The 27,157-nt window shown below is 34.9% G+C and overlaps 1 protein-coding gene across 1 annotated transcript in view; it reads left to right on the forward strand.

The window, feature by feature from the left end:
• Nucleotides 1-637: 637 nt before the first annotated feature.
• The window catches only part of Wnt10 (Wnt oncogene analog 10), a 33,151-nt gene continuing 6,631 nt past the window's right edge, over nt 638-27,157 (forward strand). Inside the window, exons 1-3 of the mRNA XM_076135347.1 lie at nt 638-1,270; nt 10,096-10,343; nt 21,868-22,157. Coding sequence (XP_075991462.1) covers nt 1,173-1,270; nt 10,096-10,343; nt 21,868-22,157 — 636 coding nt within the window. The 5' untranslated portion in view covers nt 638-1,172. The remainder of the gene's footprint in view (nt 1,271-10,095; nt 10,344-21,867; nt 22,158-27,157) is intronic.

The raw sequence follows: 27,157 nt of genomic DNA on the forward strand, positions 1-27,157 counted from the left end.
TTTGTTGGTAATTGATTGTCATTGCGCACGCGACAAAACCGCCCCTAACTAAGGGGTAGTAGTCCCTCAAGGGCTGTTGTGATGAAATAGCGACCCTCTCGATTATTGAACAATTTGTCATTCAAGTTGGTTTTAAGTTTGTCTTGACAGCATGTCATGTAGTTTACAATGGAACATTACTAAATGGGTCAAGCATTTGTTTGCCAAAATACATTAAAAAAATAAATTTATTCGTTTATATTGAAAGTATGGTGAGTGAGTCTGGCTGATGCAATTTTTATATAACTAAAGCTTATTATAAAGAAGTGTAACTACAGTTTACCACTGTATATTATGAGACTCTATCAGGTTAAAAAAGCTAAAAACACCTTGCTAAGCTTGGCCACTGTTTACCTAAACATATTGAACTGTTAAGTTTTTAGTATCTTACATCTACAAGAAACTTTACTATTGTCACACTACAAGCTGACGACAAATTAAATGCAAATTTCGCAATAAAAATCAATATCTAAAAACCCTTAAAACCAATAGCCACGGGATTTCGTTTCCCACAGTCGGGACGAGGCGTGGGGCGGCATTTTATACGCAGGGATTGCGTCCACTTGGCCACTGTCAAACGAGACCTCAGTGTGTTCACACGCCCGTCCATAACACATAAAAATCATCTGTTCCGTGCCGAAATATAGGAAATAATCGCGTAAACAAGGATAATGAGGCGAGTAGGTGGGGCCGCTCTGAAGACGCCCCTCTAGCTTTTTTTTTCTCGACGTCTGGGCGGCGCGAAGAGAACGCCTCGCGTCCCACGCGGCCGAACGCACCGACATGCGCGACCGAACACGCTCTCTATACAAACCGACGGCAACGCGCCGACGGTACACTGACTAAAAACGTAAACAAACAATAAAATGCGAATAAAAAACGCTCGCGGAACACTCACTAAATACAACAAACGACGCGAAAAACGCTTGTAAAAAATATATTCAAAATTCGTTCTATTCTTTCTACAATCACGATCTAAATTCAAAAGTTTTGGAACAACAGTAACATTTGAACCTGTTTTGGAATATGTTTTGACGTTCAGTGACGGAGACCAGTGCGTTGTGTCAATTTTCGCGGCAAAAGTGACATCTTAAAACGATGAGCCCGCGAAAAAGGGACCTTGTGTTGCCAACATGAAAAAACTGCGTGTTTATATTGGAAGTAACAGTATGTACAGGACATTCCATGCAGCAATACTTTTCTTATTGGTATTTTTATTTAATATAGCAAGGTAAGTCGACAATCACTCTATGAAATTATTAATATTTAACGTATAAGAGAACGTGCTGACACATGAATAGTTTCATTATTTCATGATAATGATATTAATGAAGATTTAAATACATTCGTCGAGTCTTTGAAAATGATAGCTCATTAAAAATACTGGTGGGGTAATAAAACGGGACAATAGCCACACATGCACAAAGCGAAATAAGCCAACACCCGTCAAACAAATAGGGGCGCAATGAATACGAAACTAAAACATCACGACACCTAATCATGCAAAACGGTCCTAAGTAGACAACACGGCCGACTAATGAATAATGATCTTGGTATAATGTATGATAATGAATGCAAATTTAAAAGGTGACAATCATTTTGTCGGGCCACCCAATAGCGTTGAGATTTACGCGGCATGGTAATGTGTCGATATGCCACTGCACGCGGTCGTATAATCGTAGGGCTGTTTGCACCGTGATTGATATTCACAGCCGAGGAATTAGTTCCAACTGGATGAGATATCGACTTGTAAACAGGTTGTGGGAGACTTGAAGCTGCAAAGCGCTTTGGGTACGGATAAAAGCAATTAAAGTTTTTGGTTTTCGGTCCTGAGGCGGGTTGTACGTGTTTTATATATTATATAAGTATTAATATGCTTGAATATTTTGACTCTAAGCCCACTGTATCTCATAGTTATGTTATATAGTATACCTATGCAGATTTTAATAGGTACGCAAGCATTTTAAGCTGCAAACAGGTTTACAGAAAATAGTACAAGATACGACGGCCTAATTTACAATTGAGTTTTGTACAATGTATTCCTTATCGATTCAAGAACGCTACATGACAGTTTTAAGATAAAAGTTCCAACTAGATTTGTTTTATTTTAATTTATTAATTGATATTCAATCAATGAAAAAGCATTAGATACAAAATTGAATATTTTAAAACCAGTCAAATTAGTGACTGATTTTGAAACGTCAAATCGGTTTTTGATATTGAAATACTAACATTATGACGTCAGAAGCTCAGAATTTCCGTTGAGATCAAATGAGTATTTAATTAAATAAGTAAATATTTTTTTAAAAATACATAAAAAGCGAGATACGCTAACTTTTAATCATTTCGTCTGAACATTTAATTTCACATGCAAGTTTCGAGATTATTGGTCAAGTTACTAAAATATCCTACGATTCAAACATTTGTAACACTTATTTGATGTAGAATCCATCGAGTGAACTCGATACAACCGTCAAAAAACTCATCAGTTACTCTCACAAATATTAAGAATCGAGTATGAAGAATTTTATAGTCAATCGTATAACTCTAGTCGTCTTGTGAACTTATTCACGGTATATCTTATCACACACTTCAACTCGCTAATTCACTAGAAACTACGTCAAAATGCGTTTTATAGACCGTCGTAAAAGGTGCCAAAATCTTACTAGCATGCAATTAGTACACTTTTATCTGTTCAAATATCGTAAATACAATTTTTTGGGCTTGATAATAAATGAACCAATTCTGGAGATGCCATTCTACTGGGATGACAGAATGGTTTGAAATGAATAGAAAGTAATTTTCTTCGATAATTTACCAGAACTCTAGCTAAGGGGTGCAGATAACTAATAGAAGCTGTCGCTGTCTGAATACCTAGTTGCTAGATAAAGTGACAAGAAATGTTTGGAAACAACTGACAAAATTCCTCCTCATAACGCAACTTATATATATTTAGAAGTGACAAAACCCTGGCTTTTAAATCACTTGTTTTTAGTTTCTCACAACGGCTTGATGCTACATGGAGAGATATTTGGCGTGTGCCATGCTCAATTCTAAAACCCGAGGCCGATAACTTTTAAATTAAATCTATACTAATCTATACTTATATAATATTATAAAGCTGAAGAGTTTGTTTGTTTGTTTGTTTGAACACGCTAATCTCAGGAACTACTGGTCCGATTTGAAAAATTATTTCAGTGTTAGATAGCCCATTTATCGAGGAAGACTATAGGCTATATAACATTACGCTACGACCAACAGGAGCAGAGTACCAGTAAAAAATGTTACAAAAACGGGGAAAATTTTGACCCATTCTCTCTTAGGTGACGCAAGCGAAGTTGCGCGGGTCAGCTAGTTAATAATATAACGAAATTTATCATTTCAAACTCAAGTTTATAACTGATGTATAACATATACATAAGCGAATGAACGAATATCTGTATGTGTTCCGTACGTCTATCGTGCGTGATGAATTGTGATGATTGAACTTGTGTAATGTATTTCGCTTGAAGCTATATCAATTTGTTTTGCATTCGCACCGGTTCAATCCAGATCTGATTTTAATAACTTCTTCATGGTGTTGGTATATTTTTGGATTTTATACGACTTAGTTCTGGTTCTACCAATTTTAAGTAAGTAGATATGTACCTGTGAGCTTATCAAGGTGTGTAAGCCATTTTCATAGATTTGCTGCTGCTTTATCTATAGAACAGAACTAAAACTTATTTATAAGCCGCGAAACTGGCTTTTAGTGTGTTTGAAATAATTAATCTTAAAAGCTCCTTCTTTCTTTGAAGATTAAAAATTACAATATTCAAGTATAACGATGTATTTATTAAGTGCTTTTAATATAATTTTAACTGTAGTATCAAATATTAATACTAATAATTCTCACGCAATATCGTAGTGCCTAATAAAATAATTACTACAAAAGTCAAAGTTCATACAAAATAATTAGCCGAAGATCCTGGTATTAATAACCTTTTAAATTTATGGCTACACCATAGACAATTGTAAAAAAATGTTCCAAGCTCAAAATATTGGCGCTAAGATTTATAACTGGCCTCTATTACATAGAAATAATTCGTTTTTAAGCGTCGAAGCTTAATAACGAGCTATATCGATAAATATAAAATAACAGTTAAGTTTTTAAATGTTAATAGTTTTCCCAAATATTATTTCAATATTTATTGGGTATCGTAAATCAGTCACTTTTTGAACGAACGTTTAGAGAACCGTTCCTAAAAATGTATTTTAGTATTTGTAGTGATATCACTTTAAAATTATAATTTAACTGTATTGCCAATTATATTGTCAATCAAAATAGCTAAATGCTATCGATGATCTAATTGGGTACTATGGGTAACCAGCTGTTTTATAATTTCCTTATTTTGGAATTAAAATAAAATTGAAAGAAAAATGTCACTCGGCTTTTCTTTGGATAACTAATTTTTAAAATAAAAATCTAGTTTAAATATAAAATATTTGCTCTTTTGTGTAAAAAGTCAATAGGGCATAAGAATACTACAGTCAGTTGTGTTAAAATAACTTAAAATCATCACACGGTTTTTGAAAAGTTTCAAACGCTATTTTGATATAGTTATAGTGCTGCCATCTAGTATCACAAAAGCAAACCTAAAACATCTTTCTTAACAATTACATGTTACAAAATAAAATATTTGTTACTTAATCACGCCAAAATTATTATACATACTACTATTATATATAATTTTATTAAATTTGCTGCAGAAAAACCTTTGTGTCTATATTGATACAGAATACTTTTTACTCAGGGAAATCTTTTCACTCGGACAAAGTCACAGCAGAAGGTAGTGTTTAATATCTCTTCCAGTTATTTATTATCCACGTGCACATTATTATTCATAATCGAGGCAATCGCTAAGAGTATCTATTGGCGGCAAAACGGCTAAGAATATATTAAGTGCTATGTAGCAAAGGAATTAATGATCCCTTATTATATTATATCCTATGAAAAGAGGCTTTATTGTTTACTTTTATTGGCATTATGAACGGTATTTATTATATCTATATTATGTAACTCAGAAGAATAGTGTTAAGTGAGGTTATTTTTTTTATATGGTATATAAAGTAATTTATACAATTTAACCGCTTAGTGCAATACTATATTAGTTCAAAGAGATTTGTTACATTTCAGACGTGGATATTACTAATATATCAACACAAAACCAACGAAATAAACTAAATTATACATAGGTTTTGTATAAAAAAAATTGCTGAGAACCAAATTACATGAATAAGATACACCGAATGAAAACCATCATCACGTCTCTACACAAAGAAAAATGGAGAGCCCGCTCACTCTACAAGTATAAATAATAAAATTCAGATCGATCGCTAAATAGATTCTTAAGATACAAAAAGACTGAACACAATCCATTAAAGCTTAAGCTACAAACCCTGAACAAATTAATGTACTGCATAAAACAATAAACAGCACTGATTTGTCGATACCACGCCCGAAGGTTTCTTAAGCCCGAGATAAAACCAAACTTATCCGATTTATGCGCATATTAACACTTATCGAACTAATTGCTTTTGTAGATTTTTAAATGTACCACAAATTAAGTATATCTCATAGAAGAATATAAATCCTCCCTGTATACTATGTATACACATTGTTAGTACACGGAATTTCAATCAGACCGACTCGCTTTACAGGAACAATGCCGTAACTGCACGATACGCTCAAGCGATTTTGTTCCGAGAAGGGTTAAGCATAGGGTAGAGGTTAGTGTGTGGGATTAGAACATAAGTCGTTTTGATTCTAAGTGTTAGAGAGGATAAAAGTATTTGCAGAATTGTCGGCATGCAGAGAGAAGCAATGCAAGTAGCTGTAATTTGTATTGAAATAACCTTTCCGAATGGGTATCGTAGCATTTCATCAGGCCGACAACGCTCACGGATTTATTATTTTTTACCGTCGACGGTATTAAAGTACGAAATTATTGTTTTTATCTCGTCATGTGGAATTTTTAAAGCAATTATTAAGTATCGCGTCGAGTTTTAATTGGATCAGTTGGGTTTAACGACTCTGTAAAGTTGTTAGTTGGACCAAACTCTGGCCGAGAGGGCGATGTGTGTGATTTTCGATCACAAACTTTTGGTCAAACATTTGTGTTTATTAGGATGTAAACATTGTTGTTTAATTGATGTTGTATCTCACGGGTGGCGGTTGTCTTGTACTTGTAATTATATTTTGGCTTTATTGAGATACGTATCATTGAGTTTTACTTTCACCTTCCGATCGAGCTAAAGTATTGCAACATTACGTTTGTACGCATTTTCCTTAAAGGTTAAGTTGAGGTGAATTATGCACGATTACTACGTACAGTTCTTACGTTTGTCTTAATAACATTGAATAAGTGTTAAATAAACCAAACTTTTCTATTCAAGTGTAAAAGCTATAAAAATAAACTCTATATTCCCTAGAACAGCAATTTCGCAATCTTTAAATCTGCGAGTTTTTCTAGGTCTGAACGGAAATGACACGAATAGCATAAATCCTTACTAAATCCGTTTACTTAGTAGACTATTACAAAAAGTATGAAACAAGCACAACCATTAACTGAGAATATAAATAAGACATGTAAAAATAGTTACTTTGTATTGACGTTATGAAGTTACCTACTTTTTCATTGCGGTGACATAATTTTATCCGAATACTAAGTTTCTATCAGAATACTTTTTAAAAAAACTTTTATATATCAAAGAAATGTTTTAAAAATTTGATCAAATAAAGGTTAATTAGAGTTCTTACCACTCTAAGACCGCATTAAAAGTAGGAGTACTACAATCGAAACAGGCTCTTTCAACGTAATAGTATGTACGTAGCTATATTTTTAGCAATATATTTTATTTGAATGAAATCAATTACATACCTAAGAGGTGTTAGTTAATTTTATAATCTTACTTATCCGCATACTCTCAATGGTGATCACGGCAACATCCTTTGATTGTTCAATGTACAGAATGTCTTAAGAATAAATTTTATTGCAACTATTCAATACCGTTTATGTATACTTCACTTATTCTTCGAAATGATACAATATTACTGTGTTTTCATCTCGGTAATATTTTATTCCATGTTTAATTATTATTGCGATCTGTGATTAGCATCATGATTTTTATCCAAAAATAAATAAATAAATGACTCATTAGTAAACTTCTTAAAAAGTAAAAAAAACGGACATAAAGCTGTAAAAAGCACTAGTAAAAAAAAGTAAAGTTCTATATGGTGCTTTAGGCGCGGCTAGTCATTAGATGGGTGGCCATATACAGTATTGGAGTTGAAAAACTACTAAGTATACTAATATACAAACGATAATTTAAAAACCATCTTTACCATTATCTTCTTAATACACATAACTTAATGCTGATTCAAGTATTTAATTTAACTCTGGTCATACTGTACACTAGGCCCACCCTGTAGCACCGTGGGAAGGGACAGATAAAATACAGTTATGTAAAGGCGGAAAACTCTGTTTAACTTGTTACGATTGCTTTTAGAGTTCCACAAAGGAAACTATAAAGCCTTATTTTACGAGGACGTGGAAGAAATATTGATGTAATTTTCAAACTTAAAGCTTTAGAAAGTTACTTCCATTTACTTACTTGTAAGTTACGTCGTGGATATGATACTTTCTTCTTACTGTAGGTAAATAAGTCCTACTAATATTGTAAATATTCGTTACTCTTTCACGAAAATCCTTTGGAACGGATTTTATTGAAATTTGGTGTACTGATAACTTATAGCCTGGATTAACAAAAAGGATACCCCCTAATAATTTTTACGCCGAGAAATGTTCTTCGTGCAGTAGTTTCGTATAATCTAAATCTTAGAATACATCGATTTCATATTAATTGGGCACAAAATGCAATAAAAGAAATCCTGTTTTGTTTTGCCTTTATTTTATGGCTGTGCTGAAATCAATTTTATGCCAAAGACATATAAGGTTACTTAAGTAAGCTACTAATTTTAATGCAAGTCTAACCGCAGCCTGCCGATAATATTTAAAAACGAGTAGAACCACCACGTCTCATTCGTGTTCTTTCTTGACCATTCTAAATTAAGAACTCATACGCTTTGTGATAAGAAGTGTTTGTACAAAGTTAAATAGTGTATTGCGTGTGCCCTTCAACTATTTTATGAGCAAATAAGCACAGGAATTCAAATAATAGGCGTAGACAATGCAGTATTCAGAGACCATTTGAAGAATTTTTGGATTATACATTCACTAGTAGACAAGGAAGATTCTGTATCCTTGTTAAAATAAAAATACATGCTGTGTATATTATGTGCTTCTTTTTATGTATAGCTGTTATATCTGTTTGTAAACCGAAACAAATAAAAATATTGTTCTGACCGAATCAGTTCTATAACTTTTTCAACCTCGTGCAATTTGATTACGAAGAATCGGCGTGTCTCATAGAACTTGCAAAAAAAATATTAAAACGGATTAAACATTAAATAAATAATAATTTACCTCATTTATATCCCACTGCTGGGAAAGGCTCTTCCCTCGTAATGAGGGGTTAATTTAACCTTGAGTAAACTACCCCAGCTTAGTGTGGGGACTCGGGCTTAAGACAGCCTAGCCAAATAGAATTATCAATCATTGATACCTACAGTTTTTAGGAAATACAGGAAAATATTCTTTCACGCCTACAACTACTCAACGTTGTTATAACATCGTCGAAAACAATAATTAATCGCTGATCACACAAACAAACATTTACCATATGGTCACCGCACATATCGCCCACTAATTGGACTATTCTCATGACTATGGTCACCATAATTAATTTATTCCCAACTCTATACGAGTTTGAGATGCTATCTCGAATAGTTTAGAATGAAACAATTTGTTCAATAGTTCGGTAGCGAGTATTCGTAATATTTCTTTGGTATTTCACTGGGGAAATTCTCAACGGACTTATAATTAAGTTTCGTCGGAAAAGTTATGAGCTCGCCCCTTTGTTATGAAATATTTTTGTATCCTGATGGAATTTTGAAGGTTTTAATTGAAAAATTTCCACGGTACTGTTCGTGAATTAAATTGAAAGCGTTATTTAAAACGTGTTTTTATTTTAGTTTGTAGACATAAATATAGTTCTGCTTGTACTGTTATGTAATACCATTTTAAAACAATTTACTATTTTTATAAAAAATACTACTAAGTTTCAATTTTGACTTTAACATGTGCTACCTTGGTTTTAGATGTACTTAAGAAATTAATTTTAGAAGAGGTAAACGAAACTGGTAGTACCTCATTAGAAAAAAACTAACTACGCTTAATTCATTGTCTATTTCAATAATTTTTTCGGTAAAAACCGTCACAAAACACCATCAAACACTTCAAAAATGCGGTCAAAGAACAACAATTCATCATAAAGCAGATAGTGAGACAGGAAGTGTGACAGATTAAATAAAACGCACTCGTCACGTACAGCCTCCCACATCAGATCGACGCGTGTGTCTCGCGATGGACTCTGATAATACAAACATTTATTTATACAGTTTTCGTTTCACGTGTTATCTAGGATTAGATTAAAAATAGAGCATACAGGTGTGGCTTGCCGTTTCCGGTACATAAAGTATCTTTTAAGTATAATAAAGATTTGGACTAATTCGTGAGATTTTTCACCGATTTAATGATGGAACGATAATTTCTCGCTGACTTCTTTCTAAAATAAAATGAATGGAAAAGACTCCAAACTCTGCCCAAATAAAATTCTCTCCATTACAGTACAGTACCGAAAGCCTTATTCAGTATGGCAGATTTCCGATCCGCCGTTTTGTAAAATGTTCATTGCAATCACCACCATTACATAGCAATCGATAGAGCTTACAATGATTCTTTCATTTCAGTAAATTTCCTAACAAATCATTTGTTATAACAATTGCAGCCATTACCATTAAACTTAAACAATTTTGGATCCTTATTATCCCAGATGCACTTTAAACCAAAATAAAATTCTAGTAAAAAAAATCAGCCATCTTTTACTCCATTTCAGCTCAAGAGACAACATGCTGCCAAATCACGTGAAGCTCAGCACTTCCCTCACCTGCCGATTAGTCGGTGGACTGACCAGGGAACAAAGATCTGTCTGCCACGAAGCTCCCGAGACAGTCTCTATAGCCTTCGAGGGTCTACAGCTAGCGGTCAAGGAGTGCCAGCATCAGTTCCGATGGCACAGGTGGAACTGCTCCAGTCTGCTGATTAAAAGCAGTAACCCACATGCTAGTTCTATTATGAAGAGGGGTAAGTGTACTTTGAATTTTATTTGGTTTCACTTTCTTAGTTTGAAGATATACGATAGGTGTTTCCCCTGTTTTTCTTTTTTTCTTGATTGATGTTACTTGAGCCATCAAATCTTGTTCAGTTTAATTTTTGTTATATCTTCTATTTGATAGGCAATATTTAGGCGGGTATATTATGTTATGTATCCAACTGCGGTTACTATTGAGCACTTGCTCGACTAGAGAATGAAACCCGAAACCTCGTGATCAGCAGTCGTAACAGCTACGACTCAGACCAAAGAAGCAATCATTATTTTTGGTAGCAGCTTTAGTTAAATAAAGCTGCTTTAAAATCTAAAGTTTCGAGAGTAAAATTAAAAGTTCAGAGATCATTATGTAAAATGGTAATAAAAGTGAAAGTTATTTCAAAATCGGGTTAATCGTTTTGAGATAAAAACATACATAAAGATAAAACACGCGCTGCTGTTTGAGGATTTTGTCTATTTAAATATTACTCAGAACTTGAAAATTATTGTAAACAATTTTAAGAAAACACTTGTGCAAAAACAGTGTTCATAGTTAAATATTGAAGTGTAAGAATCTGTACAAGCACGTCTTTACAATAAAAATAAACTAGATTTTAACGGGGGTCCGCTGTCCCTTAAACACAGACATTATTACAATGAAACTGTCAAAGCAACAGAAATTAAAGCCAACTGCACATACAAATTACACCAGCACAAGTAAAGGCTTCGAAAACATAATAAACATATTTATTTATGAAACCTTTGTCAGTTACTGAGGACCAATAACATCCACGAGATTATTTCGAAACGTAGGTGGTAGCAATCAGTATCGATAATGCCAAAACCAGTCTCCGATCGACGCAACGTGTAATTCCATATTTTTTTGTATATTAAAATAAACGCAACTAAAATTTCAAACCAATCGCGATCAACCATTACAATCCGAATTTATTACGACGAAAAATTATTCACGCACATTAAGAGGCCACCGGTGAACGGACCATCTGAACGTATTATATTCTTAATATAGATATTTACAGAACGTCGTCCGTCTTTATGTCTATCTTCGGGTGTGAAAAGGCTTTGTCGACCTCGTTTTTTCCACAATCATCGCACACGTTGACGTGGAAATTTACGAGCATGGAGGATGGGAGACAACAAATAATAAGGTGGTGGTGGCCAGGTGGGCCCCGCACCCGCGCCCCGCGATTTCACGCTACGTGTGGGTCCGCGCGCACCCCCCGCGCCGCGCCACACCCCCGCACCGCTAGCCGCTCGACCAATTAATATCTTAACTGGAATTGCCTGGACTCGAGTACCAACGAAGTTACTCAATTTTCTCCACGCCCTTTTATTGCTGCGCGCATTTTAATAACAGTTTGAAATTCTTCATTAGACTTCATAAAATCAGATTGGATAATGTGCGATGGTAAAATAGACGCATAAAACGTAATTGTAGATTAAATTGTGAGAGGATCAACGTTAAGAATGTTATTGGCCCCATTGTGTGCTCGACAGTATTAGTATTGGTAATGCTCCGTAACGACACCTTCCGGCTCTTCAGCGACACGACTGCGTCTAAATTGAAAAATTGTGAAAAAAGCAGCGTAACTAAACACTTAAACATCTTTCTTAACGTGGCCATTGTTGGGGTCCCGAATTGAAACGCCGACAGGAGAATGAAAGTAAAAAAAAGCGAAGAACAAATCGAGATGCTTTTAAATAGGATAATAGCGATCGATGATCGAAGAAGAAAGATAATAATGATTCCGGACCGTTGGTTTTTTTGCCCGAACGTGTAGACACATCGATGAAAGAGCGCAGTGGACGGATGGCATTCTGGATAGATCACGGGATTTGTTCCGCTTCCCCGAGATCCTCCACACGTCGTTAGCGCTCTTGTCGTACGTGACGCTGTTACAATATACTGTCGAACATTTAATGACTTTTGTGAGGCTAATGAGTCTATTGTCGGAAAAGTTTTTCGCCTCGGGCGTTAATAGTCGCGATAGAAGGTGAGATTAGCGTGAGACGTGGTCCGCGTCGGACGTCGGCGGTGTCGCGTGAGAGAATGAGTCGCGCCGGGGCACACAGGGTGGCGAACATGCGTCGATACAAATCTGACGGCGCACGCGCACGTGACGTGAATTCACGACGCGAATGTGTCATAAAAAAGTGACATTTATTGGCGTTTTATATCAACAACGTGTCCGCAGGTGACGGAGTGGCGACGACAATGTGGTTATGATGCTGCAAAAACATGATGCGTTGTTCCGACGATGTTCTTATCTGTCGGCGTGTCGTGGGAACTTAGTCCGCCTCGCCGGGATGACTTTATTATAAGAGAACTGGACCAATTTTTTATGGCATCTTATGTCATGTTTATAATTTCGGTCCGAATATTGTTCTTTAAGTGGCACGTCATGTTATTGCAATAATTTGCGGTTGACGGGCGAAGTAAAATGTCAGAACGTGTGCCGATAAAGCGCCATCATTGACCTAAAATAACAACTTTTAAAAGGATTTATACAAAAAGTTGGACGTGTCGAAATGTCTCAATGCGATGTAGCTCAACCCCCTAATGGTCGCGATAACATCTTCCTCGGTGCGTTACCGAATCGTGCTCCTTCAGATGCCTCTCAACTGTGAGAAAAAACACACAAAAGATCCCATAAAAAACATGAATTTGTTCAAAGTTCCCAGTTTTAGACGTGACATCGAGTGGCTTTTTTGTTTGCCCTTTTTGTTCCCTGTCGGATTATGAAGCCGCTTTTAAGGGTTAATTAAGTCGAGAAGTGTATTAGTGATCCTGCGGAAATTTAAACAATTAATATAATGGAAAGATGATGAGTCATCAGAAAGCTCGAAGCCGGATTTAAATTACCTTCTATGTTACTAGTAATAGAAATGTTATATAAATACCTAGGTTTCGTTTTAGAAAATTTTAGATATAGTAATGCGAAGTTTTGACTTAGGTTGCAAAGAAATCTTACAATATGTACAATATCTATCTACCTATATTAAGCAAACATATACAAAATTCTTATTGTCATTATAATAATACTATATTACATTCAAAACATTTGCATGGTAGCCCTATTCGAAAAAGAGTCATATGACGTCACTGGACACATCGTCTGGTTTTGGTAATTAGCGATTCGCAACAGGCGAGCGCAGTCCCGAAGTTTCGGACCATACTTAATTGATACAGAACCCTTCCAGCTACGGATATAATTTTATGTGTGTGTTGCATATTCAAGTTATTTTTTATACTGATGACAGCACGTAGAGTAGAAGAAAGAGTGCAATTGTTTTTTATATTTCATGATTTAATTGTTAACTTTAATTTATTTGGCTCTATGTTAATTTTATGTGTACTAAAATATAAGTTTATATTTAGTAGCTTTCAATTATTTTTTTTGTACAACATGAAGAAAATAAAAATATTGCAATGGGAAATCTTCTGAATCTATACAAATCCGTTTCAAAATCCATATAATGAAATATCCAAACATTTTTTACATAATCTTAAGACACAGCAATTATTTAATGTTTGCGAAAATGTTAATTTTATAATAATCAGCAAGTAAAATAAACAAGTTGAAGCAACAGCCACTACAAAAATAGTCTTCACTATAATAAATTTGCATAATGGCGTCCTTTAAATAATGCAAACACAATAAACGCTCAATGATTCCCTTATACGTTCATTATCTACGGAGACCACGTACTTTAGTGAGGACGTAAAAATACCACCAGTTAAAATGTTAATATGCTTCTCAAGTATGTATTTTGAATAGTAAGATATAGAGTCGTTCAGCTTATGTTTTTTCTTGCTTGGTGATCAAAGGCTTGGGTTTCTAAATGTTTAGTATATCACTGCTTTAGTACACGCAAATAAAACAATATTCTTATTACATATCTCCTAATTTTATTCTTACATCTCCCAAACAAATCAACCACCCCGTTATCCTTATAAAGAGCTACACAAAAACTTAAATAATCATTACCAGTAATTGTATGAATATATACAGAGCATTTCCAATAATTGACAAGCGAAAAACTCAATGAGAGTTCATTCATTTTGGCGCCAGATTTATAAGCTATCGAGTTTGAAGCGAGAAGCTCCACTAAAAACTGTTTTAAGAATCACAAAGTGCACAATCGTAAATCACGCATGATGCGCGAGCGCATGCGCGTCGGGCGAGCGGCTCGCGCATCAAAAACAATGTTACACAACACGGAAAAAGCCGACCACCGCCGACGCTGCTCGGAAAAACCTATCATTATGCGCATTCGATTATATAAAACGTCCGCGTTCGTACACGCTTAAGAATCGGAAATGAAATAAAACGTTCAATGATAAAATTGAAATTTGTATTTACTTAGGCCGTCGATTTTTTGCAAGTCGGCGCCGCGTCGCCGTATATGGGACGAATGTAGATTTACCAATTTAATCCTTGGTTCGAGGAATCGAGGTGGCGCTGCGCTCGCGGCGAGACGACGCGAACTGTCCAAGTGTCCAGTGTCCAGTGTCCAGCTGTCCTACTGATGGACAGGTATAAGTAATTAGGTCCAGAAGCGTTACTTGTTTTTGTCTCGTTGAGCAACCGACCAACTTTAAATCGCAAATGCGCATAAAACTCCTTCCATTTCAACATCGTGCCTACTTATGGGTAACGCGAACGCTATTGGACAGATATATTAATATTTAAATTGCAAATATCGCTCTCATATTAATTATACAGCAACAAATTATATGAGGACAGAACTCGTTGTAGAGCCGAGTGTCGTAAATCGCCGAGCGTTTTTTTACGAGACAACTCGTAACGAAAATAATTACATATCATGCATTATTAAAACAAACACGCACAAAAAACTTTTGTACAAGTGTAAGGGAAGAATTTAAAATCTGTCACCCGTTCGAAATTCAGAGCATTTCGTTGGAAAAAGTCGAAAACGAATAATCGGAATTCATTAAAGTCGATTAAGGAATTCGGCACGGGTATCGATTCGAACGATATACGACCTTAAGGCAGACTAATTGACGCAAATTGACACTAAAACGTGGGATGGTGGTAATTATAATACAGCCGTGGTATAATGCGGCGCAGTTAAGCCGCCTCTACATATGTTCCTGTTTGATTTTTAAACAACTCGCTTCAAATAATTGTTTGTGTCTACTTAGAATTCAATAAAACTAATTTTCGAGTCATGCTTAATTATTTGGTTGAGTGTGAGAACATTTGACCGAACAATACGAATCCCATTAACTAACTGAAGCCGGCGACCATTCATTGCTGTTTGACTTTTATTGTGGTGCACACAACGTAACAAAAGATCAAAATATTAAGAACCGTGTTCAATTTCCGTGTCCAAATCGAGTGGCTCGATGTTTCGAATGTTTGAAAATAAACGGATTTGACAAGACAATTTAAAAACATATCTTTAGTTATTAGATGTAAGTTGGGAACGAAACGACCGCTAAGCTTCCAAATATTTTGAACAGTCGCTTATTCATTAATTACTTGCACGATTTAAAAGAACCTTTTCGAGTTGAGTTGCGGACATCCAATTCAGTGAACCCGAGTCCCATACCCGAACAGTTCTCATTTTGAAGACAAACAAACTTTGGCAAGCATACAATAATTCGTCGGTAACAGTAAACCCGAGCGATACATAACTTGAAATCATCGAAATCGATCAATCGAGCGTGCTATAAATCGCGACGTATCGATTCTATCGCGTCTCGGACGATCGACAAATATAAATTTGTCACTGGCCACTCGGAAAAAGCACGTCCTGGATGGACAAAGTTTATAAATAAACAATAACGTACCCCTATTTGGATGGGACACCGTAACATACATCAGAGTTTTATATTCGATCCGGAGTGATAACCATAGTAGGGAAGTGCTTTTACACTGTACGATATGTTAACGATGTATCGATGTTGTTGTGGAGGAGATCTTAAGCCTACTTCAAAAAGTATTTTCTTTGTTCAAATAGAAACCAATGATTTATCTTCTCTTGATTCTTATTTAACAAATTATAGAATTGGTACGTTGACTCAGGATACCGATTGTGTAAAACTTCAAAATAATTTAATGACAAAAATAATCGTGAAGTATAAAAGCTCATCATACGGTATTAATTCATCGGGCGAACGATCACTTTACGAAGATAATGGTTGATTTATAATGATTATCATCATATTAAACGCGATTCATCCTAAATCATGTCTTGAAGTTTTTGCGTTCTGACTTACACTCGCAAAAGGTCTTTGTATTGAATTATTGTGTTGATTTTTCTTCTATCACTGGACATTATGTTTATTAGAATGTGTTATAGGAAATAGTGGAACATATTTTCTTTTGAACGAAACTAATTAACGCAACTGATTATTATTTAACTTTGATTGTTATTTGCGTAGTTATTAATTCAAAGAATCGATAATAGTTTATTATAATGCTAAGTTAATCAACTAAACCTTTACTCCATTGACAAATGAATTCACGCGGCCGACAGCTACAAATGAACAAAGATCACAATCAACAACAGCATTTACGTGGCGCATTCCCCCAAATTACTTCAAATATAACAACGCAATAATATTTTAAAACGATATTAAATAACATGGATAGAACATCAAGATACGTACAGCTTCAAATACCATAGTCTTTGGGAATAAAAAGCCCATTATTTTAATAAACCATATCTCTGGGTGTCAATTAGGCTCACTCTATAGTGAGGGGCCACTAATCCGTAGAGATAACTCGATCCTCGTATTAATCACTCGATACAATCGTTTTAATTTATTCGAATCATTCGGATCAAAATTATGGAGATAGCGTTTCGGGTGAAGTCGTGGGAGCGAGGCAAAACCAAATGTAGGTATTAATTAATAAACAGTGATTACTGATTCATTATGGATTGTAAAATAAATATTTTTTCTCAATATTTGTAGTCTATTAAATAAAATTGCATGATTAAAGAACTTTAATTCCACACTTCGATTGATTAGAGTTTACCTATTTTATTACTACTGCTTTTGTTAATTGAAATATAGTCTGATAATTGAGTCGGATTTCTTCTGAAAATTAACTCTTAATTTTCCATCCAGCGATCATAATTATAACGACGAAACATAGCAGCTATATCACACCTATTTTTGAAAATGACGACAGTAAATTATAAAGATTGTTCAATCCTCCTTTGGTAATGATATCGCTGATTGATAACTTACTTATATACGAATTTGTACGTCTATATTTACTTACTTCAAGTATAGTTAAACACATCTAGGTAATAAAGTTTACCTTGTAACGTCATCTAATGGTCAATAAAGTTGAATTCTGACACTAAGACACAGCAGGCGATATTAGGTACTATCGCATTGATAAGTTGACTCACAACCAGGACACTAATAAAAATTAGTCACATTATTTCATCAAATAAGAATTCAAATAAAACCAAAGCTAATCAAACGGACTCACAAATCACAACAGGATGCGATACAAAAGCAGGTGGCATAACTCCGTAATTGCCCATTAAGATGGCACATATGCCCTATTCAATACAATGAAATAGCAAGAATACTCGGACAGTAAAAGCACAATTAATAGAACAAACCTAAGCGAAATGCAAATCGGTCATCATTCTATGTATGGTTAAAAGATTACATTGTGCGAGGCAATAGCTTATCTGAAGATCACACGAATGGTCCTGAGTATTTAATTTATTGCATTAAACAGATAAATGGTGGTTGTATCGTTCCGCGTTCCTATAAATCTGTGGCCAGACTTCGGGCTTTGGCCGGACGACTGCGCTTCTTGTAATGCATGACAAGGATGCTTGAATATTCTGTTTGTTGAATGTTTAAGTATGTATTATCAACGAATACAGATACTTTAGTTAATGATTAAGTAATTGCTCATCTTATAAAATTAATAATAAACATACTGAGATTACTACAGGAGTACAGGACTATTAGTAGTAAACTAGCAGTAGTGGTGAATTGGCAATAATGAAAAAAAAACTCTTAACAAACACAATTTTTAAATAGCTCAAAATAAGATAATAGCTTGTCTTGAGGCGGAACATCTTTTCGTAATAATATTTAACAAATTAAGGCAGCAGTACTAGCTAGCTAAGAAACCACGTGTTCATCAAAAAGGATTTCAAAGTTTAGCTGGAAAATTGAGCCCATTGAGACTCAATACCTTGCTTGTCTTGAAAAAATGTATTGAATAGAAGTTAGTATTTTTCAATAAAAGGAATATTATCATCAATTTCTCTAATACAAAGTCCCGGTTTGTTTCTAAGCATTCTGGTCACGTAGTAGATCGAATGTGGACTGTAGTTCGCTATAATATGATAAATACCGAATCGCGATATGATCGGAATGTTCCGTATACTTGTTGCTTCATATTTATTGAAACTACGGTAGCTAGATAACCGGTGAACAGGAAATATTTTATTATAGATTATATATTAATGATATCTCAGAATAGGCTAAGTTTAACTGAGAATAAAGCCACGAAGATAGCTACTGTGTTAAATAAGTTATGGGGTATCAAATTGTGTTTTCTCCGGTTAGGAAATAGGAATTAATTTAAAGCAATTTACTATCTAATAAACATACTTAACTTACTTGTTTTCAAATACCTATGTATCAGTATCCACCAAAAATACTTTTGTTCAGACTCATTGATATAAATATTGTAATTGTCGCAAAAACGGATGATACACCTTTGGACTGGGTGGCTCATTTTAGTCTATCAATATATACGTAGTATAATATCAGCTTAGCCTTGTTTCCAAACTATGTTGGAGTCGGCTTCCAGTCTCACCGGATGCAGCTGAATACTACTGTTTTACATGGAGCGACTGCCTATCTGACCTCCACAACCCAGTTACCTGGGATATAACATGATATCCTTCGGTAAGACTGGTTGTCAGACTTTCATTTTGGTCTATCAATATTGTTTCGGAAACATTCTCCATTACCATATCACTTTTCTATATACATTGATATGTGCGAAGAGTTGAACGTACATAAATAAAGGTTTGTGCTGTAAGTACAAGCTGCGGCGGAATGCAAGCCTTCCGCGTGCGAGCACCGACCACACACCGAATAAGGGAAATAAAGAACCAGATGTATCCGACCACGTTGATGTATGAGAGATGGATGAGGCTGAAAGACTATAAATAAATAAATAAATATTATTTGACAACTCACACACGTTCATTTGATTCAAAACTAAGCATAGCATGTACTGTGGTAACCAAATAACTTATTAACATACTTATATACTCCTAAATACCTAAATAGATAAATTGACAACCAGACTCAGAACAAATACTCGTGCTCATCACACAAAGATTTGTCCCGGGTGGGATTCGAACCCACCACACGTGGCGCTAAGGTTTTTGCGGCGAGGTGACCGTGAACTATAGGAAAAGTGTGCTTGAAAATCTTTGGTGAATTTTTTGTAGTGCTTATTATTGAAAGATGTCTGCTGTATCCTCAGGTAAAGACGCTGTAGGGTCTATCGGTACTATTATTATTATTTATTTTACATTATTATTTAAACATATATTGTCTTTTGGATGTAATAAAGTCCCAATGAGTTTCTGTTGTTGTTTCTAAAAAAATCTTTAACTATTTTTCTTAAAAACTTAGACTTGTTAAACACTATTAATTGTTTCATTTTTGGTCAAGTTGCTTCTGAATAAAGTAAAGTAAAAGCTTAATTATTATTTTGGTCAAGCATAAGTAAAGTTTAACAAAAAATCATAATTCGTAAATCTCTGCTAAAATCTTCAATTTGTTTTAAGCTTGAAATTATGATCTTGTTATGACATGTAACGCCATCTAGCGTTGAAATAATAAATAAGGTCATAGCTTCCACTTCAAAGTGGCTACTAAAATAATAATTATTGTGCGTATTTGCCCTCAGACATGATTAAAATATTTCAATAATCAATTAAATTATTATTGTGCTCTTATCCAGTGGCTTTATATCCACACTATCTTATTTTAGCTACACCTATAAAACGCGACGATATAAATTTTATATCGAAGTATGAGCTAGCCGGCTCAATATTCAAATATCATTCATTTCTTGTACAGCGACATGCATAAATAAATAGACGAACGTAATTTTGTCAATCGATCATGCAATTTAAGTAAAGGACGCGTCCAAAGTTATGTATTTTATTGATGATAGTGTAAATTTGCAAACCAGTTCGTAGGCAGTATCTTGACAACTCATGTTCGTAGGTTTTTGCACCAGAAAAATACATTTAATGTGACTAAAGAGATATGACAGGGCATAGCAATGATAATTTAAACTTTATCACAGTCATAATAATTATTGAAAGTGGGTATAGTTAGACAGCTATCCTCAAACGAATTCAAAGAAACCACAGTGTAATCTCCTTCTTAATGTAAATTCTCGAAAATGTTGTAGTCATATTTATGCTGATGACTGTAGATCTCTTGACAGACGAGGATTCGCTTAACAGGATTAAGTTTTAGATAAATAGGCTGGGACGAGTTCTAGCCTGGGTGGGCTTTCATGTAAGCAACTTTATTAGCTCTCGTTTTATAGAACTGGCTCGATAAGTGCTACATTTACTTGTTGCAAATGCACCGGTTGGGAGTTTTAATTTCTAAGTGTATTGATTTGGTGGCTAATTATTATGCCGCGTCCGCACGCTTGCCAAACCTCAACAAGCGCCCACAAATTCAAACGTGTGGAGAGAGTGCTTGCCATGGTTTGTGAAGGTTTGCAAGCGTTTGTAGCCGTTCCGATCGGGTGTCGGTTTTTTGACACAAATCAAAGGAAATTTGCCGCAAGCGCTTGCGACGCATCCACATGTTGGTGCGCGCTCAGTTTGGTTTGTGTACTGGAGCCCAGCAGACTTAATTCTCTTTCTATATTGAGCCAATCTTTCGACGCCGAGGGCATTTGAAATGATCGCATATTATAAAATATTGATCGTTAGTAGTTTTTTTTCTTTTCTTTTAAATAAAATTAACTTAAACCAAATGTTATGGCTGATATAACCTCAATATCCATCACGTCCGTTATGCTTGCCACTTCAGAACATACTAAGTCACTCGCAAGCGTGTGGATAGCGATGTTTGATTCCCTAAATCAAGCCAAACGTTTGTAGAGGCTTGGAGTTTGCTGCAAGTGCCAAACGTGCGGACGCGGCATTATGATTGGTGCTCTTAGTAGCTGATCTTGTGATCGTGATTAATGATATTATTATATACAGACAAGATAAATTTACAAGTAGGTGACGGGTTTTGGCGACTGAATTTTTCGCTCTCCAAATTTTCTTTTTTAATAAAATTAACCCTAGTTTTTACTAAATGCAGTAACTTCTAAATTTCTATCAAGGAAGTCAAGAAATCTTTTAATATATTTAAGTTTACTTTTCAATAAATTAATAAGTTAAGTTTCATCACCATTTTCACATTCTAATATAGCCTTCTTCTTCCACCAGGTTTCCGCGAGTCCTCATTCCTCTACGCTTTAACAGCTGCTGGAGTCGCGCACTCCGTGGCTAGAGCCTGTGCCCAGGGTCGTCTCCTCTCCTGCGGCTGCGACCCTCTAGGCTACAGAGCCTCCCACGACCCTAGGGGGAGGGCGAGGGCTAACAAGTGGGAGTGGAGTGGCTGCTCCCATAACTTGGCTTATGGGATCGAGTTCTCCAAGAAGTTCCTGGATGTGAGGGAGCAGGTTGATGACCTGCAGTCCAGGATTAATGTGCATAATAATAATGCGGGAAGATCGGTAAGTACTTTCTGTTTATTTGATATTTTATGTAATATTGGATAGGCATTGATTAATTGATGATGGAGATTTTAACTTCTCATTTTCTGAAATTTCAAAGTCGGTTTCGATACTAATAAGTAAAATGCCCGATGTTTCCAAGCCCATTTTAAGCACTCCTAGCTACAACATATTATGTCCTTAAAAATCTAATTTTGATTTGATATCATTACTTCCCTCCATAAAAAAGAAAAATGAATTTAAATTGAATTTATTTAAGCATAGCTAGTTACGACAGTCAGTAGTAGAGCAAGAAAACAATCATCACTGACTCTTTAAAACTTAAACTCTCAATTTGTGTTCCAAAGTAGGTACATAATCAAAAGACTTCAATCAAACAAAATATCCCGAAAACATATTATTATGCACGCACAATACGAATAAATCCAATTAACTTTGATGTTTATACAAGAGCAAAGATAAAAAGACACTAGTGCACTATGACACTTCAATTTGCCTCGTTAGTCCCGTGTTCGATGCCGGGGTGCATCACTAATGCCAACTTGTGATGATGAAAGCAAGGACAAGGAATAATTATTATCAAAGTGTCGGTGAAAATATTTCTATTGTATTGTTTGGGAGACTTAACAGTCATAAAAGCACGAAAGCAAGTCCAACGTGCTGAATGATTTCCTACATTTGATGACAAGTTAGTAAGTCCCTAGCATGCACTATTTATCTAGACTTTAATTAATATTTCTGGGCATTTCCAAAATAAGGTAGCTGTACCAAATAGGCAATCGTCAGCTACATAAGCCTGTGTGTCACTCATAATTTAAATTCCGAATTTTGTTCTTTTCTACTTCATCCGCGAACCCTGCGTAGGTGGAAGGCTTTGTACTAATTCCTCTTCTCGTGCGAAAGATAATAATATATCGTATCGAGTCCGGTACTATCGTATCGAGTGTAAGATTTAGTATTTTAGCTCAAAAATCAACTAAAACAGTCGCTAACTTAAAATCTCGCTTTCAAATGTAGTTTATTTAACCCAACAACTGGACTCTTTTCCAAAATACCAACACGACAATTCAATTCCACCTAAACACTTACCACTACATAAAAGCTAGGACACAATAACCTCACTATATAAGCCAACACATAACCAGGGTGTGATCACAAAACGATCGGCCAATGCAATATAATACCATATTTTATAGGCATGTAGTTTCACCACGAGACCACCCACCGAAGTGATTACATGACCCCGCCCTCTTCGTTCAATTTCGATGAAATAAGATGTAACTTTAACGCCTATAGTTAGTAATTTGGACACCCTAGTTGTGGCTTGCTGGAATGAATGACGGTTTCTTAGAGCCTAGTTGGAATTGACAGAGGTTGACACGCGATTGTTGGTCTGTTTTTGTTCAGAATAATTGTTTTTGTTTCGTGTGATTAGTGGTGAAGGTGTTGTAAAACTTTTGACTTGGTATAATGACTGCCGATTGGGAATATATCTAGTGCGAGTTTTTACGAAATTTTGAATTAATTGCTTCGGTTTTGATGTTTAAAATTAATCCATATTAATGATCAAAATTTAGACACATTATTTTCGGTATATAAAATAAAAATATGTTTTAACTTAGGATTCAGTTCTTAGTACATACATACTTCTAGTTAATTGTTAGAGTGTAGAAAGTTACCTCAATAAGAAGCAATCCATATTCAACGTCAGATAGTCATTTCAGAAATAATCCGTCACTCTAATAAAGCTTTATAAAAAACCATTCACATTTTATTCGACTCACACAAATTACTACCTTCATTGAAAATTGCTTTCATACCGACTTTAGTATCGAGTGAATAGGAATCGACTAATAACTACGAACAAGTGTTTTCACAAGGCGGACCACACGCATAGCCCATTAAATTAATAAGTCTCACCCGCACTCTCGTCTCCAATTTGAAATGAATAAATTGAGTGTTATTTTGACGTGTTTTCTTCATAATTTGTACACGTAGGTTTACCGCAGGGGTGTGATAATAAACGGCCACTCGATTACCTGAGATTTAGTCGATTAATCATCAGGTACTAGTAGAATTATGACATTTGTATTACTGTTTTGTGATTGGGGAAAGGGTGAGATTGAAGAGTAATATTACATAAGGTGTTGGCTATACAAGGGCGACGGTGGTTGGTTAGTACAGTGCCTATATATAGGAAGGGCAATTAATTTGGCTACTGATAACTTTAGTGCCTAAAACTTATATTTTATCAACTGAAGAGCTAATGTTCAGTAGCCGATAAAATGATTTATTCCTTTAGCTTTGAAAGTTCAGTATTGCGCCGATATCTCTTCACATTCATAACAAGTGAGTTTAACTTTTGAGTTAAGTACAATTATCCCATAGCTACAGTTTTAAATAAAATACAGTAAAATTTTGTCACAGATAAATGATATTAATTGTTTCGCATCACAATTTCACATTATTTTGCACCACATAGTTTGCTTATCAACTATCCTGTCAGCTTTTAATCCCATCAATAAGATAGATTTAAGCAAATCAAAAACAGAACGACAGCACTTTTTGTCCAACCACCACTCTAACATCTAACCGAATTACAAGCAAAACATCTGTAGCATTCCTCTGAGTCGGATCCTAGAGCATCACTTTCCTAACTGACACCTAAACATGCCTTAAGCCCTGATTTGTGACTGTCCAATAATTAACGTTACACCGCCCTGACACTGCCGCCCGACAAGCGGCAGACAAACCGGCCAAAATACTCAGACCTACTGTGCAGGATTACTACAAATAATTTAATAGGCCTCTTCCGTCTAATAATAAACATGTCAAACCAAAGTTAAATACAACACTACCAACCTTTACTTGCAGCTAAGAAATTAAAAATTATACGATTGTGTACCTTATGTACTTTGTTATAAGGTGAATAGTTTTTGATTAGTGTGAATAGGTACAGTGGTAAATAATATTATATTAATGTCCGTAACCAAATCTGACAAGAGAGCGGCATACCGCGTCCCCTGCTTACTTATTAAGGGGATTTACGATTTAATACAATTTACGTTCATACATTCGTTTTTTTTAATACAAACACGACGCTTAGGTACAAATTATTTAATTTGTTATACGTTTATAGTTGTTAATTATAGGGAGACGGCCATTTAATTTATTTCGGACCCACCGGAGACCAGTGACATTTATAGTGAGATAATAAGGTTGTATCTACACTATTTTTAATTTATGCCAACGGACAAAAGAGTTAATCAGTCGTCTTTATTGAAAACGTAAAAGCTTTTCTTTTAAATTCTGTCCGGGTGGCTTTGTTTTTAGTTTGATAATGTTTTAAGACACATACCCGATTTTTAACCAAAACAAAATAGACCAGTTAGGTTAATTTATATTTATCTGACTGGTGGTAGAAGGCATAACTGAATTAAATAGAAAACTGTTTCAATTACACGCCGAAATGTTGCTGCGCTAACTGTCTTACTATTAAAAACACCACAATAACTTATCTAATGTTTTATTCACAACATTTATTAAATTAAATAACATACTCTCCATTAACAAAACGTCTTACAGACTTCACAAAGTCCGACCAGGATATTAGGCGGTCGTAAGCGAAAAACGACGTTTCATTTTCCACATAATATAGTACTAGACTAAGTATATAAAGGTGGAAACCTTAAATTATCCTCGAATTTACACCATTAATCAATAAAAAAATATGGACTACGCAAACCCATAAAACAAAGTGGTCTACTAGCTATTTTCCATAGATATTTTGGTCATAAACTTAAAGTAGCCACATAACACGATAAACTAATTAAATCATAATTTACTGTTGCACACCTACTTATATCTGACATTAACGATGGCGATTATAACAAGACATTTGACAACAAAGTTGCGATTTACGATGAAATACTACAGACTTGCGAGTTTTTGTCACGATACTGTTCTAGTTTAGTTTCAGTCTTAGGTGGTCTGTGCAATGAATTTGATTTATCAACTTTATTGTACTTTTGATTCCTGTTTCTAAGCTATTGTTTACTTCTAGATAGTTTTGAATAACAGCTAGAGAAAATGGCAAGAAGTCCTTATAATATAATTATTCTATATCATCTTTCTCATTCGCTTATGAAAAGAATATGGAATCCATTTAAGGTGAATTTAAGAACATAAGCGATTAGAAACCACATAAAAATCTTATAAAGCCCTTTTTTGATTTTCCAAAATCATCATTTCACAATGAATGAATCTAAAAATAGCCTCTCATCCAGCATCCAATCAAAAAAGTTGCCATCACATCAAAACAACGTCCAATTCATCTAGTTTTTATCCATATACATCAAATATTTAATATTACACATTACTGCGTATCAAGCCGTGAAGGTAAATTGACCTATTAATGTGGGAGCGAGGCCGGTGGTCCGGACCACACTTGACCATTGTTCGGTCGGGGCCAACATTTTGTTTTGTGGCTACATAATTAACAGCCTCCCAGAGAGATCTTTGTTAGACACGCTCGCTTATAATAACCCCTGCGATGATATTTTTATTAATGTCAAAATAAAGTCGGACTCGATTACACCGGAATGTATCGGTGGTATTTCTTTCGATATACATAAAGTTTTGTGAGCTTCAGCATAAAGTACCGTAAGTTTACCATGTCAAGCTGAAATAACCTAAAATGTTTAGTAAGTATAAGTTTAATGAGAACTATAAATAAAAGAGAGACGAAAGAGTATGAATTTATCCTACAATTAATGTATCATTCTTCTGTGAAAAAATGTACTCAGGTGTAGCTTTTTATACGTCCAAAATCACCACGGAATAGTCAATTGCAAAAAATACTTTAATGAAACATATATTAACCAGATCTGCAATCAGATTGTATGATTCATGTCGTTTCCTTTTGAGCTTAATTTGGTATATGTCACTGTATTAATGTTTGAGAAAAAACTGATTGCTTTTAAGTTAACCGCAATTAAAAC

The sequence above is a fragment of the Anticarsia gemmatalis genome, chromosome 3 (genome assembly GCF_050436995.1).
Source record: "Anticarsia gemmatalis isolate Benzon Research Colony breed Stoneville strain chromosome 3, ilAntGemm2 primary, whole genome shotgun sequence".
NCBI classification, from domain to species: domain Eukaryota; kingdom Metazoa; phylum Arthropoda; class Insecta; order Lepidoptera; family Erebidae; genus Anticarsia; species Anticarsia gemmatalis.